Here is a 13146-nt window from a genome sequence, read left to right on the forward strand (position 1 = left end):
CCACAGAGAGGTCGCGCCGCGTCTCCTAGAGAGGCCCCGAAACGCCGGGGAAGAGGTGGGCGGGCCCACGAATCCCGGCGCAGCACCACAGAGAGGCCCGGCGACGACTCCTAGAGCGGCGCCAGAAGGGCGAGGATGAGGGGGCGGGGGTACCACCGAGAGCCGGGCAGGGGCTCCTAGAGAGGCCCTGGAGGCGGCTGAGAACGGTGGGCGGGGCTACGGGGCTTGTGGCCGCACCACCGAGAGGCCGGGCTGTTAGAGCGGCACCAGAGGGGGCGGGCGCCTTGAGGCGCGGGAGAGGCTGGAGTAGCGGGCTCAAGGGGGGATTGTAACCGTCGCCCGCCAGCCCGCCAGCCCGCCCGCGCAGACGTCTGCGTTCGGCACCCACCAGGCACCTTCTGCATGCGCGCTCCAAGTCCTCGGCCCGAAGAAGGAAGGTCAGCTTTTCTGGGTCGTTTGTCCGTGGGCCGCCGGCCACTCGGCGGTGTTGCGGAGGTCCCGGAGGCGGGGGAGGTGGGGCGGGCCTCCTAGCGAATCCCCTCGCTGCTGGGCGGCTTGAGCCCTGCGTCCTGCCGGGTCCAAGCAGCACTCTGATGAATGGACGCCCGCTGAATTGAACTAAGTTGCCTGAGTCACTCACACCCGCTCTTGTGCGCGGACCTGGGAGGGGAGGGGGCAAATAACACAGTCGCTGTGGTCCTCCCTGCTTTCTAATGACTGTTTTCTGCTTTCAACGAAAGTGAGCCTTGGTGAGCAAACACGAGACACCTGGGTCCCGCTCGTTAGTCCTTTCCCCAGAGTGATGGTGTTTGAATTGGTGCTGAGCTTGGATGCTGTCAGACAGGGACACCACAAAAGACGATCACTTTCAGAGGCTGCTGTTCAGACAGTGTAGGCTAGGGCCTAGCTGAGCGTTACCTGGAACTTGGACTCCGAATCCAGATGAGCTGTATGTGCTGGGTTGGATAAGTAGCGTCTGTCTAATGCTTAGAACAAAACACGGTGCGCTCCCAACACAGTGCAGCTGTGTTTTTATAGGTGTGGAGGCTCTAGAAGGGACTGTCAGCGTAGCGCACCCTCTCAGGCCTGCAGGGATAAAAAGGCTCGGTGCAGGTGTCACACGGAGAAAGGCTTGTGGGCACAAGGGGCAGCCTTTGGAGGTGTGCTGGGGTTTGGTGGCTGCTGTAGATTATGAGGACAACCCTGAGTGTTCCAGGCTCCGAACCGGGCTGCTGCAGCCTGCATGCACAGTCCCAGTGTGGGCAGGTGGGAAGGAAGGTTCCATCTGGGGAGGTCGGAAGTGACCATTGGTCCCTGGTGGGTGTGGAGTTCTGTAGGATGAGTGAAAACCTTGTCCTCGGGCCAAGGGCTGTCTGTCTCCTGGCCTGTGGCTGAGTGCGTTGAGAGTACCGGCGAGGTGGGCTACGCCTCTAACCTGTTGTTGATTCTTTTGCCTCCAGAAGTGAGAGGACGGTGCTTCTGTCTGCTTGGTGCCAGAATGGAGCTTCGTAAGCAGGGCGTGGTGAGCTGTCCCTGACAGAGTAAAGTCTCAACCAAGAAGCCGGCTGCCGCTGGCTGGGAGCCTTAGCCTTCCCTGGCTCCCAGGGTGGTTCCCACTTCCAAGGAGCAGCGATGGAAAAGCCTGCAGGCAGGAAGAAGAAGACACAGGCCCCAAAGGAGGAGAGTGTGCAGAAGGCCGCTGTCAAAGGAGAGAAAGCCCCACGGGGGAAGAAGCCCAGCAAGAGGTCAGCCAAGCCCCGGAAGCCCCGCAAACAGACTGTCCTGAGCCCTGAAGACGAGGCACACATCTTTGATGCCTTTGACGCCTCCTTTAAAGATGACTTTGAGGGTGTCCCTGTGTTTGTTCCTTTTCAGAGGAAGAAGCCCTACGAGTGTGGTGAATGTGGCCGGATCTTTAAACACAAAACAGACCACATTCGCCACCAGAGAGTCCACACTGGAGAGAAGCCCTTCAAGTGTGACCAGTGCGGGAAGACCTTCAGACACAGCTCAGATGTCACCAAACATCTGAGAATTCACACCGGTGAGAAGCCCTTTAAATGTGGGGAGTGCGGAAAGGCCTTCAACTGTGGCTCCAATCTTCTGAAACACCAGAAAATGCACACTGGAGAGAAGCCGTATGGCTGTGAGGAGTGTGGGAAATCCTTCGCCTACAGCTCCTGCCTCATCCGGCATCGGAAGCGTCATCCGAGGAAGAAGCACTGAGCAGGGCGGGCAGCCTCCAACTGCGGATCTTTGTCAGATGTCAGATGTTGGTCTCGATTTCCTCTGCAGTCATCAAAAGGAAAATCTGCCCGTCAGACATGAGGGCCCACAGAGGCCTTCTGCCCCGTGAGTCTGCACTTGGTGGGAACACGGTGCTTCTGGGGGCTTCCTGCACCTCCAGCCATTTTCCAGACTACTTCATTCTACTCAGGACCGTCTTTGCAACAGCTTTGGGTCATCGAGAACTTACAGCTAAAGAGACACCCCTGTTTGTGGTGATATATTATTGACGATTAAAACTTGCCTGGGGATTCAGAAAGCAAAGGCAGCCTCAAGCATCAGGCAGTGATGGTACACACCTTTTATCCCAGGACTCAGGATTAAGAGGTAGATGGATCTGAGTCCAAGACCACCCTGGGCTACCAGAGAGTGAATCAGAGCTCATACCTTTAATCCCAGCATTTTAGAGGTATAAAAGGTAGAAGTTTTCAGTCGGAGAGTTAGTCTCTGGCCACGTTGAAGAGGACATAGCAGTCTGAATGAATCTGAGGAGCTGTAAAGTCGGGAACAGTCTGAGTCGCCCCTTTGGTCTGAGCTGAGGTAGAGGTAAGAGCTAGTGGCCAACTGCTTTGCTTTTCCGATCTTCAGCTTGAAGCTTGAACCCCAGCGTCTGTCTTGTCTCTGGGTCCTTTTCTGCTACACCTGCTGGCGAGGGCCACTGCCTCCCTCTGCTTCCTCTGCCTGCACCATCCGCTATGCATGTCAGCTCTTTTGAAGGCTTCTGGCTCTGGATACCCAGCCCCATCCAGCCTTCTAGGGGCAAGGAGCCCTGAGGTGGATGGCAGGCGGCACTCTGACCAGCTCTGAGGACCCAGGTCCCCTTGCTCATCTCTGTGCAGCCTTCAGTGATCCTGAAATTCCTCTCCTCTGGCTGACCAGCAGTCTCTGAGCTCAGCGCAGTGCCTGAAACTGGACTGCACTGTTATCCTTGTCCCAGCCACCATCGTGACAAGTAGCCTGGACCCACCCAAGTGGCCTCAGTGGACGTCACCCTGTCGTAGTGGTAGATTGTTTAGACTAGGTCTTGTGACTCCGGGGTGTCAGCAGCAGCTTCTGTCCGCTGTGCCGTCAGAAACAACTGCGGCCCTGCCCCATGGCAGCCTGCCATTCAGGTCAGTTCCATGTCCTGCCTGTCACCAGGACAAGACCGTGTGGTTGTCCCTGCCCTCTGTCCCAGCTGTTCTATGAGGTCTGTGTTCTAACACAGCAAAGTGACTGCTGACCAGAAGGGCGAGTTGTGGGAAAGTTAGCAGAGATTTAGACAAAAGAAAAGAAAAGAAAACTTAATAATAGCTTTAGTCTTTGAGGACTCTGCCCTGAAAGAAAGGTCCCCAGCCAGAAGCAGAGGTGGGTTTGTCAACAGATAAAGAAACCATGAGAAATCAATGATGAAGGGCAGTTGTGCTCCCTGTAGGAATGTTTTACCAAGTGTGTAGTTAATCTTCATGGTCAGGCTGACTGGATAGAAGAGTCACCTAGGAGGCGCACCAGGTGTGTCTGTGAGGGTGCTGCCGGGGAGAGGTGACTGAAGAGACACGGCTCAGTGGGTAAAAGCACTTGCTTCAGATGCCTGATGGTTTGAGTTCAGTCCTGGAGCCCATGTAAAAGTGGCAGCAGAGAGCCAGCCCAACTCCTCAGAGTTGTTCTCTGACCCCACATGCACACTGCAGTAGAGGCACAGAGCCTTAAGAGAAACTGGAGCACTCATCTGTTTCCTCCAGTTACAGGCAGTGTGGTCAACCATGTCACACTCCCCACCTCAGTAGCCTGTACCACTTCACACCAGGAGCCAAGGAAACCCTCAAGTTGCTTCTTTCAGACAGCTGCCACAATAGTGAGAAAAAGGCAGATGTGTCAGGTTAGCCGTCCTCTTTCTAAAAGCTGACGAGTGTGTCTGATGCCGCCAGTGGCACTAACCTAGTCAGGTTTGCTGGTGCAGTGTCAGGAAGTGCAAGCTGGGGCTGCCGCCGGGCCAGGACTTGTACTGCCGCTCCCTGTGGGCAGAACACTCCATGTAGAAGTCTTCCCACACTGCACTCCTTATGCAGGCGACCCCAAGATTATTTACCAGATTTGATCCCCATGGGAGAGGATGCTTTAATCTAATATGGAAATCCAATAAGGTGAAATTGTGAGAAAATGGGTATTAGCTGGTGTAGATGTATGCGTAGCACACTCGGGCATCATGTCCTAGGTTAGAGGAGTTGCCTGCATCCCTCTGGGACTGTGGGAACCTGGAGTGTTAGCAGGTGGCAAGGCAGCATCCTGGCCACAGGCTCTAACCCTGTCCTTAAGGATGTGTGCAAAGGTTTCAAGGTACAGAGTCACTATTTCCTCAGTATTGAGAGGAAACCAAAGATAGTGTGTGTTCCTCCAAACCAAGAGGGCCACTAGGCGGGGTGACCCCAGGGTCATTCCTCGGGAATCCAGGTCAGGGTTAGCAACCTTTTATGTAAAGGGCCAGATTTCGTTCTTTGCAGTCACACGGACACTCACCTGTGTCACACACTGCCACAGCCCTTACAGATGGCACAGTGTGGCTGTGTGCTAACCAGACTTGACAGTGAGGCGCTGCCATGGTTTGTTTGCCAGTCTGTTCTGTTTTGTTGAGACAGGGTCTCACTCTAGGCCTGGTTGTCTTGGCTCGCACTGTATAGCCTGGACTGGCCTCAGACTCGCAGTGCTCCTGCCTCTGCCTCTGGGATGCTGGAGTGACAGGCATAAACCATCAACTGGGTTAAACTAGATGCCAAAGTGCTCCCTTGGGGTTTGTTTGTGACAGTGTGTCTTGATATGTAGCTCAGGCTGCTGAGAACTAACTATGTAGCCCAGGCTGGCCTTGAACTCACCATGAACCTTCTGGTTCGGCCTCCAGAGTTCTGGGATTTACAGACATGCACCCCACACCTGGTTTCTGACCCATATTCTTAATGTGGAAAATGAGATTGAGCTACAGCAAGCTTGCAGGTGGTTTCTTCCAGCTTTCCATAGGCTGAGTCCTTCAGAGCTAAGGAAAAGCCCACTAAGGATGTTGGGTCCCTGGGTGCAGGAACTGGACTGGAACCATAAGAGGCAGGGAGCTGTACAGTGTACTTTCTGCAGTTTGATCTTCCAGGAGAGTGGCATTATGGACACAGAATCTACAATAGCCCAAATCAATCAAACAACCCAAGGGGTGCCTGCATTGTCTGATTTGCTCTGATTTGTGCAGAACTCTGATAACTCCTGTCATTGGCAGTGAGAAGAGTTGCTTTGAGTGAACAAATAAGGAGCCATTGACTTAGAGAAATAGAGCTGACTCCAGCCAAGCTGCTTTCTAACCTGGCCACATGGACTGTTCCTGGACTAGATTACAAATAACTCTTTGTCTTTTCTACATTTTATGGTGCATAGGACAGGGCCCACACACAGAATGCCATGTAGAATGCCAAATACTCACCTCAGGTTGGCCCTGGAAGACACCTGCAGCAGTGCCTGGGTGGCAGAGTCCAGTCATCCCTCCAGCAGACAGGTGGGTTCATAGTCCTTGTTTTGCTTTTGTAGCCCTAGGGCTGGAACCCAGGGTCCAGAGTGCTAGACCGCTCTGCCACTTGGCTATCAAGTTGTTTATATGCTTTTATTTTGTTTTGTTTTTGAGTAGACTAGGCTAGCCTCAGCTCACAGAGACCCATCTGCCTCTGCCTCTCTGCCCTCTGCCCCTCTGCTCTGCCTCTGTGGCACTAGGATTAAAGGCCACGGCTTGATCTGAGGAGGAAGCAGGTGGTGAGAGCATGAGTCCTTTAGCTGAAGTCTCCTTCGTGCCTGGATGTTGAAATGTTGGATGTATTGCTGAACCTTGTGCCTCAGTTTCCTCTTGTGCAATGGGGGTGTAAGTGCTCAACGATAAAGGATCAGCTAGCTAGAGCTAGGCATTGGTGACGCACGCCTTTGGGAGGCAAAGGCAGATGGATCTTTATGAATTCGAGGCCAGCCTGGTCTACAGAGCGAATTCCAGACAGCCTCCAAAGCCACAGAGAAACCCTGTCTCGAAAAACCAAAAAAAAAAAAAAAAAGAATCAGCTAGAATTCAGTGACTTGGTGTATGAAAGTTGAAGTGTAGCAGGATATGGTAATACACACCTTTAATCTCAGCACTCTGGAGGCAGAGCAGAGACAGGCGGATCTCTGAGTTCCAGGACAGCTAAGACTACATAGTGAGACCCTGTCTCAAAGTCCAGGTGTGGCACTGGCTCACGCCTGTGGTTTTACATTTTGTGATTTCCTTTATGTGGTTTGGATGCTTCCCTGAATGTTTTGTCTGTGCCCCAAATGCATGTATTATTCTCAGAGACCAAAAGGAGGTGTTGGATCTTCTGGAAGCGAAGTTACAGTTAGTCACCCAGTAGGTGCTGGGGACCAAACTCTGGTCCTCTGGAAGAGCAGCCAGTTCTCTTAACTGCTGAGAATCTCCCCAGCCCCTTGTTGGCATTCTTTTCTGGTTTTCCAAATACAGTTAGGAGAAAATCATACAACCAAACCAGCAGGAGGAGTTATGGTACAGCCCCAGGGGATGGGGGGGGTGTCAGACCTTGCTGCCTGTGTTAAGTGCACATGTGTGCTACTAGGTGTCAGTCTACAACGGGCACCCCACATCCTTCTGCACCCTCCACTCTCTGGGTAGCTGGCAGAACCGGCTTGCGCTTAGCCCACCATTTCCTTCAGTTTCTCCTAGTGAACGAGGGACTTCCCTCTTCTCATTTACCCAGACCGTTCTTTGTTTTTCCAGGCGGCCAGTGCAGATCTCCCCAGCAAGAAGCTCAGAGAAGTCAAGATAGTCAGGTCTACTTCCACCACAGGGCCCTGCAGATGCCCACTGGGCCATGCACCAGGGAGGCTGTCATCACAGAATCCATTGGCAACAGGGAAGCTGTAGGTGGATGAGCTCAAGGAGGCCTTTTGAACGCCATGTGGTAACTACAGGGCACTCTTGACTTGTGCCTACCCTGAAGTTAAGATGGCCACGTCACATCATTCACAAGTGACCATTAGTTCTAGCTCACTGGAAAGTCCCCAGCACCAGCTCTTTACTTCAGTGAAACATGATGAACAGCCACTTGGCTAAAAGTAAATGTTCAGAACCTTCTAGATGTCTTGAGATGTATCTTGGGGCAATGAAGAGCACTCCATCAATGTGTTGGGATTCCACTTACAGAAGCTTACTCAACTGCAGCCAGAGATCCCTGAGAAGTCCAGGGCGGCTCCGTTCATCAGCCCCTCAGCTGCCAGTGAGGAGAGCTTTGTCCTGCGGGAAGGGCTCTGATCGCACAGCTGCTGCTGAGCCTCAGCGCAGACAGCCCTGCCAGGGCCTGAGGACGAGTAAATGAACATGAGCTCTGAGCTGCGCCAGCATCCGTTCCTTCAGTCTCCTCCCAGCCAAGTGGAAAGTCAGGAGCCACCTCTAGGGAGAGGCACAAGTAGCCATGGGCCCAGCAGTCCTTTGTCTTCTCTTGAGGAGACCATTGGCTAGACTTGACTCTAGCTGGCAACTTCCGCCCCGGAAGGCTGTAGCTCCAGGGCACACCTGGGCTCCACTCCTTGACCTTGGAGCCATCCCAGTTTGACATCAAGACACAATCATTTTCTGTGCCCGTGAGTTAGGATACCAAGATGTCCTAAAGAGGAAGGCAGGCCCCGGGCGGGCCAGGCCCCAGGCGGGCCCTAGGAAGAAAAGCTATGTACCCTGATTCAAGGGACAGATGCTCTGTGGCTTCTAGGGGAGATTTGGGGGAATAGGGTCACCTCGGGGGTGGACTCCAGGGACAGTGCAGACAAGGAGACTAACCTGTGTCCCACACGGGCCCTCCGGTCAGGAGGTGGCTCTCACTGTCAGCCTCCCCCTCCAGAACTTTGTGCCTGTGGAGTTGGGTGTTGGCTTTCTCCTGGTTCCCTCTCACGAAGACAAGTAGATGCTCTCTCTGGACTCAAGTCTCCTGGGACTGATGCTTTCATGTGGCAGTTCCCAACCAACACCAGGGTGAGGCGTGGCCCTGCAGCCGGGTCTGCAGGCATCTGGCTCTGGACCTGTAACAGGGGGCTCTTGGCCCCTGAGAACTGGTAGCACCCAGGTGGCCTGTCCACACCTCACCTCAGCCACATCAACAATTTGGCGGAACCTCATCTTTTTTGTATCTGGCTGGTGCAGAGACACCTGTGTGTCCTAATGCCTTATACGTACCCTGCCCTCCTGTGCTAAATTGCAATGAGTGAATTCCTCTTTAAGGGCTGCAGCCATAGCCTGTTGTGTTGTAGCAGATGCTGTCCCGGACTGGTGTTTGTGTGTCACAATTGTCAACTCTTCCTTCCATGTAAAATATTCTTGGTGCTGTGACAGTGCTGTGCACGTTGGCCTAGACGTTGTTTGCTGTGCACTCAGTGGCTTCCTTCGTGTCTGACCCTCTGCTCCATGGACGCCTGCACTGACCTCCACATGGCCTTCCAGCTGCTGCCATGGTTTTGTGAGCAGAAGCTGCTGCTACTGATGTCTATTTTCTCATAAAAGCAAATGTGTTTCCAGCCTGCTTACTGTGCTCTGTCGGGTTCTCTACAGTGTGGAGGGATGCCCTCAGAGAAGCCACCAGCTTTCTCCACTGGGGACAGTGAGCTGCAGGACCAGGGTCCCAGCTGGTCACTGCTTCTCGGGAGTGTCCAATAAGCTCCAGTGTCCAAGCTCATGAGAGCATACTATGTAATTCAGAGAAGTCGTCACTGCTGTACAGTAGGGTAAGAGCGGAGACAGCAGCAAGACATCCTCCTGCCTTTTGATTCCAGGTACTAAGATGCCAGGATAGGGTCTTAGGGTTTGGTTGTTTAGTGCCTGTAGTTGGGACCCTGAGAGAAACCTGGGAATTGGCCATTCATTCTCCATTTAGAGCAGCTGTTCTCAACAAAGAGTGATCCTGCAAGAGACACTTAAATTGATGGGTTTTTGTTGTTCTGCATTTCACATGCATTGGTGTTTTGCCAGCATGTATGTCTGTGTGAGGGTGTTGGACCTCTTAGAACTGGAGTTACAGACAGTTGTGAGCTGTCATGTTGGTGTTGGGAATTGAACCTAGGTCCTCTAGAAGAGCAGACAGTTCTTTTAACCACTTGAGCTATCTCTCCAGCCCTGCAAGAGACAACTAGCGGTGCCTGGGGACAGTTTTGTTTGGAGGATCTGATAGGTCAACCCCACTGCAGCAACAAAGAGTGCTGGTACCATGTTGTTACTCAGGAAGCTAGGGACTGAGGTGGGCTCACAGTCAACAGAAACACAAGAGGAACCTTTCTCCTTTCTGATCCATTCTCCTGCATCCCCAAGACTAACCTTAAAATGAAGTAAAAGGGTCACTTGAGCTTCAAGATCCAGAATAGCTGAGATAGCAATAGTGAGACTCCCATCTCAAAAGGGGGGGGGTGAAGCTGGAGGCTTAGCCCCGTGATGAAACACAGCATACTTGAGACCCTGATTTCAGGTCCCACCACTAGCATTTTCAAAAAAGGGAGACTAGAGAGAAGGAAGACTCAGTGATTTAAGAGTACCAGTTGCTCTATGAGAGGACCCGTGTCAGATTCTCAGCACCTACATGGCAGCTTGCAACCATGTATAACTACAGTTCCAGGAGATCTGTCTCCTTTTCCTGCTCTTCATAGGCCCAGGCATGCAGGTGCTACACAGACATACAAACAGGCAAAACAGCCATATGCATGCGACAAATAAAGTGGATTCCTCCCCTTCAAGACTTCCAGTGCACTTAGAGTGAAACCTGGTTCTGGAGTGGCTTTAGGACTGTTGTCTGTCTGACCCTTGCCCGTCATGCTCCAGTCTCCCCTTGTTCACCACATCCTGGTGTGCCTGCCCCCTCAGGGCCAAATGACCTTTGTACACACTACTTCCTGTGAATACTCTTACCTCTCCCTGTCAGTTTTCCCTCCTTTGGTAGCACCTCCTTGGTTGTCTTGGGCACCAGACCTCCACTCTCCAGGCTACCACTTGTGGGGTATCCAACGGAGAAGGCTAGGACATGGGTTTAAGCCAATAAAATCTTTATTAGCTGACCAGTGCCCACACCGTGTGTTTGGGATCCCAGTTCAGCACTGAGCCTTTCTCAGGTGAGCTTTTCAGCACAAAAACCGTGTGGTGAGTTGACATACTCAGTAAACAAGAACAGTTTTAGCCAGAAGCAGAAGTACAGAAGTCAAAAGGCAAAGTTAGTATGTTTAGACACTTTCTCAGAACTATAGACTTTGATGGATCAGGTCTTTGGCTTTGTATTGTCGGGTGGCTCTGTCTACATGATGCTGCTTCCATCATGGAGTCAGGTGAGCTAGGGTCTGGGTGCCTGTTACATTCCCCACTGGTCTCAGTGAATGAGTCAAATTGAGGACTCATCCCACTCTAAAGAAGTACAGTTGGTCCTAAGGGCCATTAATTTTACCAAATTGTTACGTAATTGGCCAGGCAGGTGCAGGGGCCCACCTTTAATCCAATCAGAATAAGAATTAAAGACCCGGATGGTGCTGATAGTGTGATAACTAAAGAAATTACATTTTATGCTAGGCATCCATCTTGGTACCCACTAGACATTTGTCTCTGCCTCCAGGCCCTAGAGGATAGATGAGTTCCCAATAATTCGGTGACCCCCACCCAGAAATGCAGAGCCATGACCATCTCCTGTCCTAGCAGATTCATTAAAATTCAACTAATTATAATCTGGATGGAGTCTGTGGTCTTTTCCTGGGGGGGGGGTCTCGAACTCTATAACATTTGGGAACTCATCCAGGATCCCTGGAAGACTCCAGACTCAGGGATGAGGGTCTTGGGATGGTCCCTAAGTGAGGCAAGTTCAAGGTGGACTTGGAAGTCCAGGGGAGCCCAAAATAGCTGTCACAAATTAAGGAGTCACTAGTCGGGGACAGGCCCTAAACAGGGTCAAAAACCACAACTGGGAGACTCTAGGGGTGAACAGGCCCTAGGTAGGGGTAAGCACATTGTGAATCCCCAGACACAGATTTACAAATTCCCAGCCCTCTGGAGGCAGAGTAGGTGGATCTCTGTGAGTTGGAGACCAGCCTGATCTACAGAGTGAGTTACAGGACAGCCAGGGCTACACAGAGAAACCCTGCCTCAAGATAAACTAAAAAAGTAAAACTTGCTGGCCAATGTACATTTGAAACCCAAACCAATTAGTGCATTGTTCTGTTCTGGAAGTCCCAACATCAGGGGAGACAGGGGAAATCAGATATGATCATAGACCGACCCAGTCTCCAGGGATAGAGTGGGAGACGTCTTCCTGTCCCCCTGATCTTGGTGAGTGAAAATGGCCACCACTGTCTGTGTTTGGTCTCTGACTGTGTGACGTTCTTGCTTGTTTGCTTTTGTCTCAGAGTTTATTTGTGTTTTCTGGTGTGTTCTGGTTTGTGTTTCAGACATGGGAGCTGGACCAAGCATAGTTAAGGCCCCTGTGGGTTGCACACTGCATCATTTTTTTCGTGATTTCCACAAGGCTACCGCCAACTGCTGCTGCCGCCATCACCCCTCCTGGTTTGTTCCGTCTTTTCCCTCTTATTGGTTCAGTGAGCCTACTGTTTAAATCCTGCTGGTCTCTCACAGATTGTTTTCTCTGAGCTTTCTTTATTTTCTGCTTGACCTGGTCAGTGGATTCAGTTTTTCAGGGATTCAGGTGTGTAATTGGTTTGTCAGGCCACCAACTCCCCAATAAGGCCACAGAGACTTACTATTAATTATGAAAGCTAAGTCTTTAGTGTAGACTTGTTCCCAACTAGCTCTTATAAGTTAAATTATCCTGTTTCTATTAATCTCCATTCTGTATGTCCGACTCTCCATGTCTCAGTGGTGTCTCTCCTGCATCTAGATTTTTCCCGAGTTCCTCTCTTTCCCCAGAAGTCTGGCCTGTTCTCTTCTGCCTAGCCTGCCTAGCCATTCAGCTTTGTTAAACCAATAGCAATACACATCTTCACACAGTGTAAACAAATACCTGGAACACAGGTGTCTTGGAAATGGATAATATTGAAGTATGTTTTATGCTGTTCTACTTTATTAAAAAGCTGACTCTGGAGTTGGGGTGTGGCCTCCTCGCCTGACCCAAGCATGCCTGTTTAAAGGTTTTCCCCAAAAGCTCTGTCTTGGGGCAGACAGGTCTCCTGCCTGTGGCAGGGACAGGAAAAACAGCTCAGGAGACACGTGGTACTTACAACAGCAACAGTGATTACTCCAATAGGAATCACTGCTGCTTACCTCACACTCCTTTCCTTGCTTTTACTCAATGCTCTCAAACTTTTGTAAATTATAAATTTATAAGACTATGAAATATAAGATTTATAAGACTGCTATATAAACTTTCTATGCCTTGAGATTTGTAAGCTTATTGGATATGGTTAAAAATCTGTAAAGAAAACAAAAGCACCCTGATGCCATCATTTTCTGCTTTTATAGTTTTCTGTTTAAAGGCCTCTAGGCCTGATGACTTTATAAAAAGACACTTGCGAAGCTTTTCAGGTGTCTGCCTCCATCTGCAGACACACATAAACTGGCTTAAAGTAAAATCAGGCCTGTGTCTGAAACCTCTCACTAGTAACTCCACAGATGCCTTCCTCAGATCATCAGAGCTGGGCTTGCTAAAGTTTAATATTAAAGGTGTGGTAGGTGGTGCACGCCTTTAATCCCAGCACTCAGGAGGCAGAGGCAGGCGGATCTCTGTGAGTTCAAGCCCAGCCTGGTCTACAAAGTGAGTTCCAGGACAGCCTCCAAAACAATACAGAGAAACCCTGTCTCAAAAAACCAACAACAATAACAACAACAACAAAAAAAAGGATGGGGCC

General features: G+C 51.2%; 1 protein-coding gene across 6 annotated transcripts; it reads left to right on the forward strand.

Moving 5' to 3' along the window:
- The first annotated feature begins 238 nt into the window (after nucleotides 1–238).
- Nucleotides 239–8838, forward strand: LOC106022513 (zinc finger protein 41). 6 transcript variants are annotated; one of them, XM_040736367.1, is made up of 4 exons: nucleotides 239–437; nucleotides 1461–3398; nucleotides 5680–5797; nucleotides 7052–8838. In XM_040736367.1, the coding sequence occupies exon 2, from the start codon at nucleotides 1633–1635 to the stop codon at nucleotides 2224–2226; it is 594 nt and encodes a 197-aa protein (XP_040592301.1). In that variant the 5' UTR covers nucleotides 239–437; nucleotides 1461–1632; the 3' UTR covers nucleotides 2227–3398; nucleotides 5680–5797; nucleotides 7052–8838. The 6 variants fall into 6 exon arrangements, with proteins under 6 accessions (XP_040592301.1, XP_040592304.1, XP_040592303.1 ...); XM_040736370.1 differs by having other exon boundaries at nucleotides 5685–5797; XM_040736369.1 differs by having other exon boundaries at nucleotides 1461–2832.
- Nucleotides 8839–13146: the final 4308 nt, after the last annotated feature.

This window comes from Mesocricetus auratus, unplaced genomic scaffold (assembly GCF_017639785.1).
Source record: "Mesocricetus auratus isolate SY011 unplaced genomic scaffold, BCM_Maur_2.0 Super-Scaffold_100055, whole genome shotgun sequence".
In the NCBI taxonomy this organism is placed as follows: domain Eukaryota; kingdom Metazoa; phylum Chordata; class Mammalia; order Rodentia; family Cricetidae; genus Mesocricetus; species Mesocricetus auratus.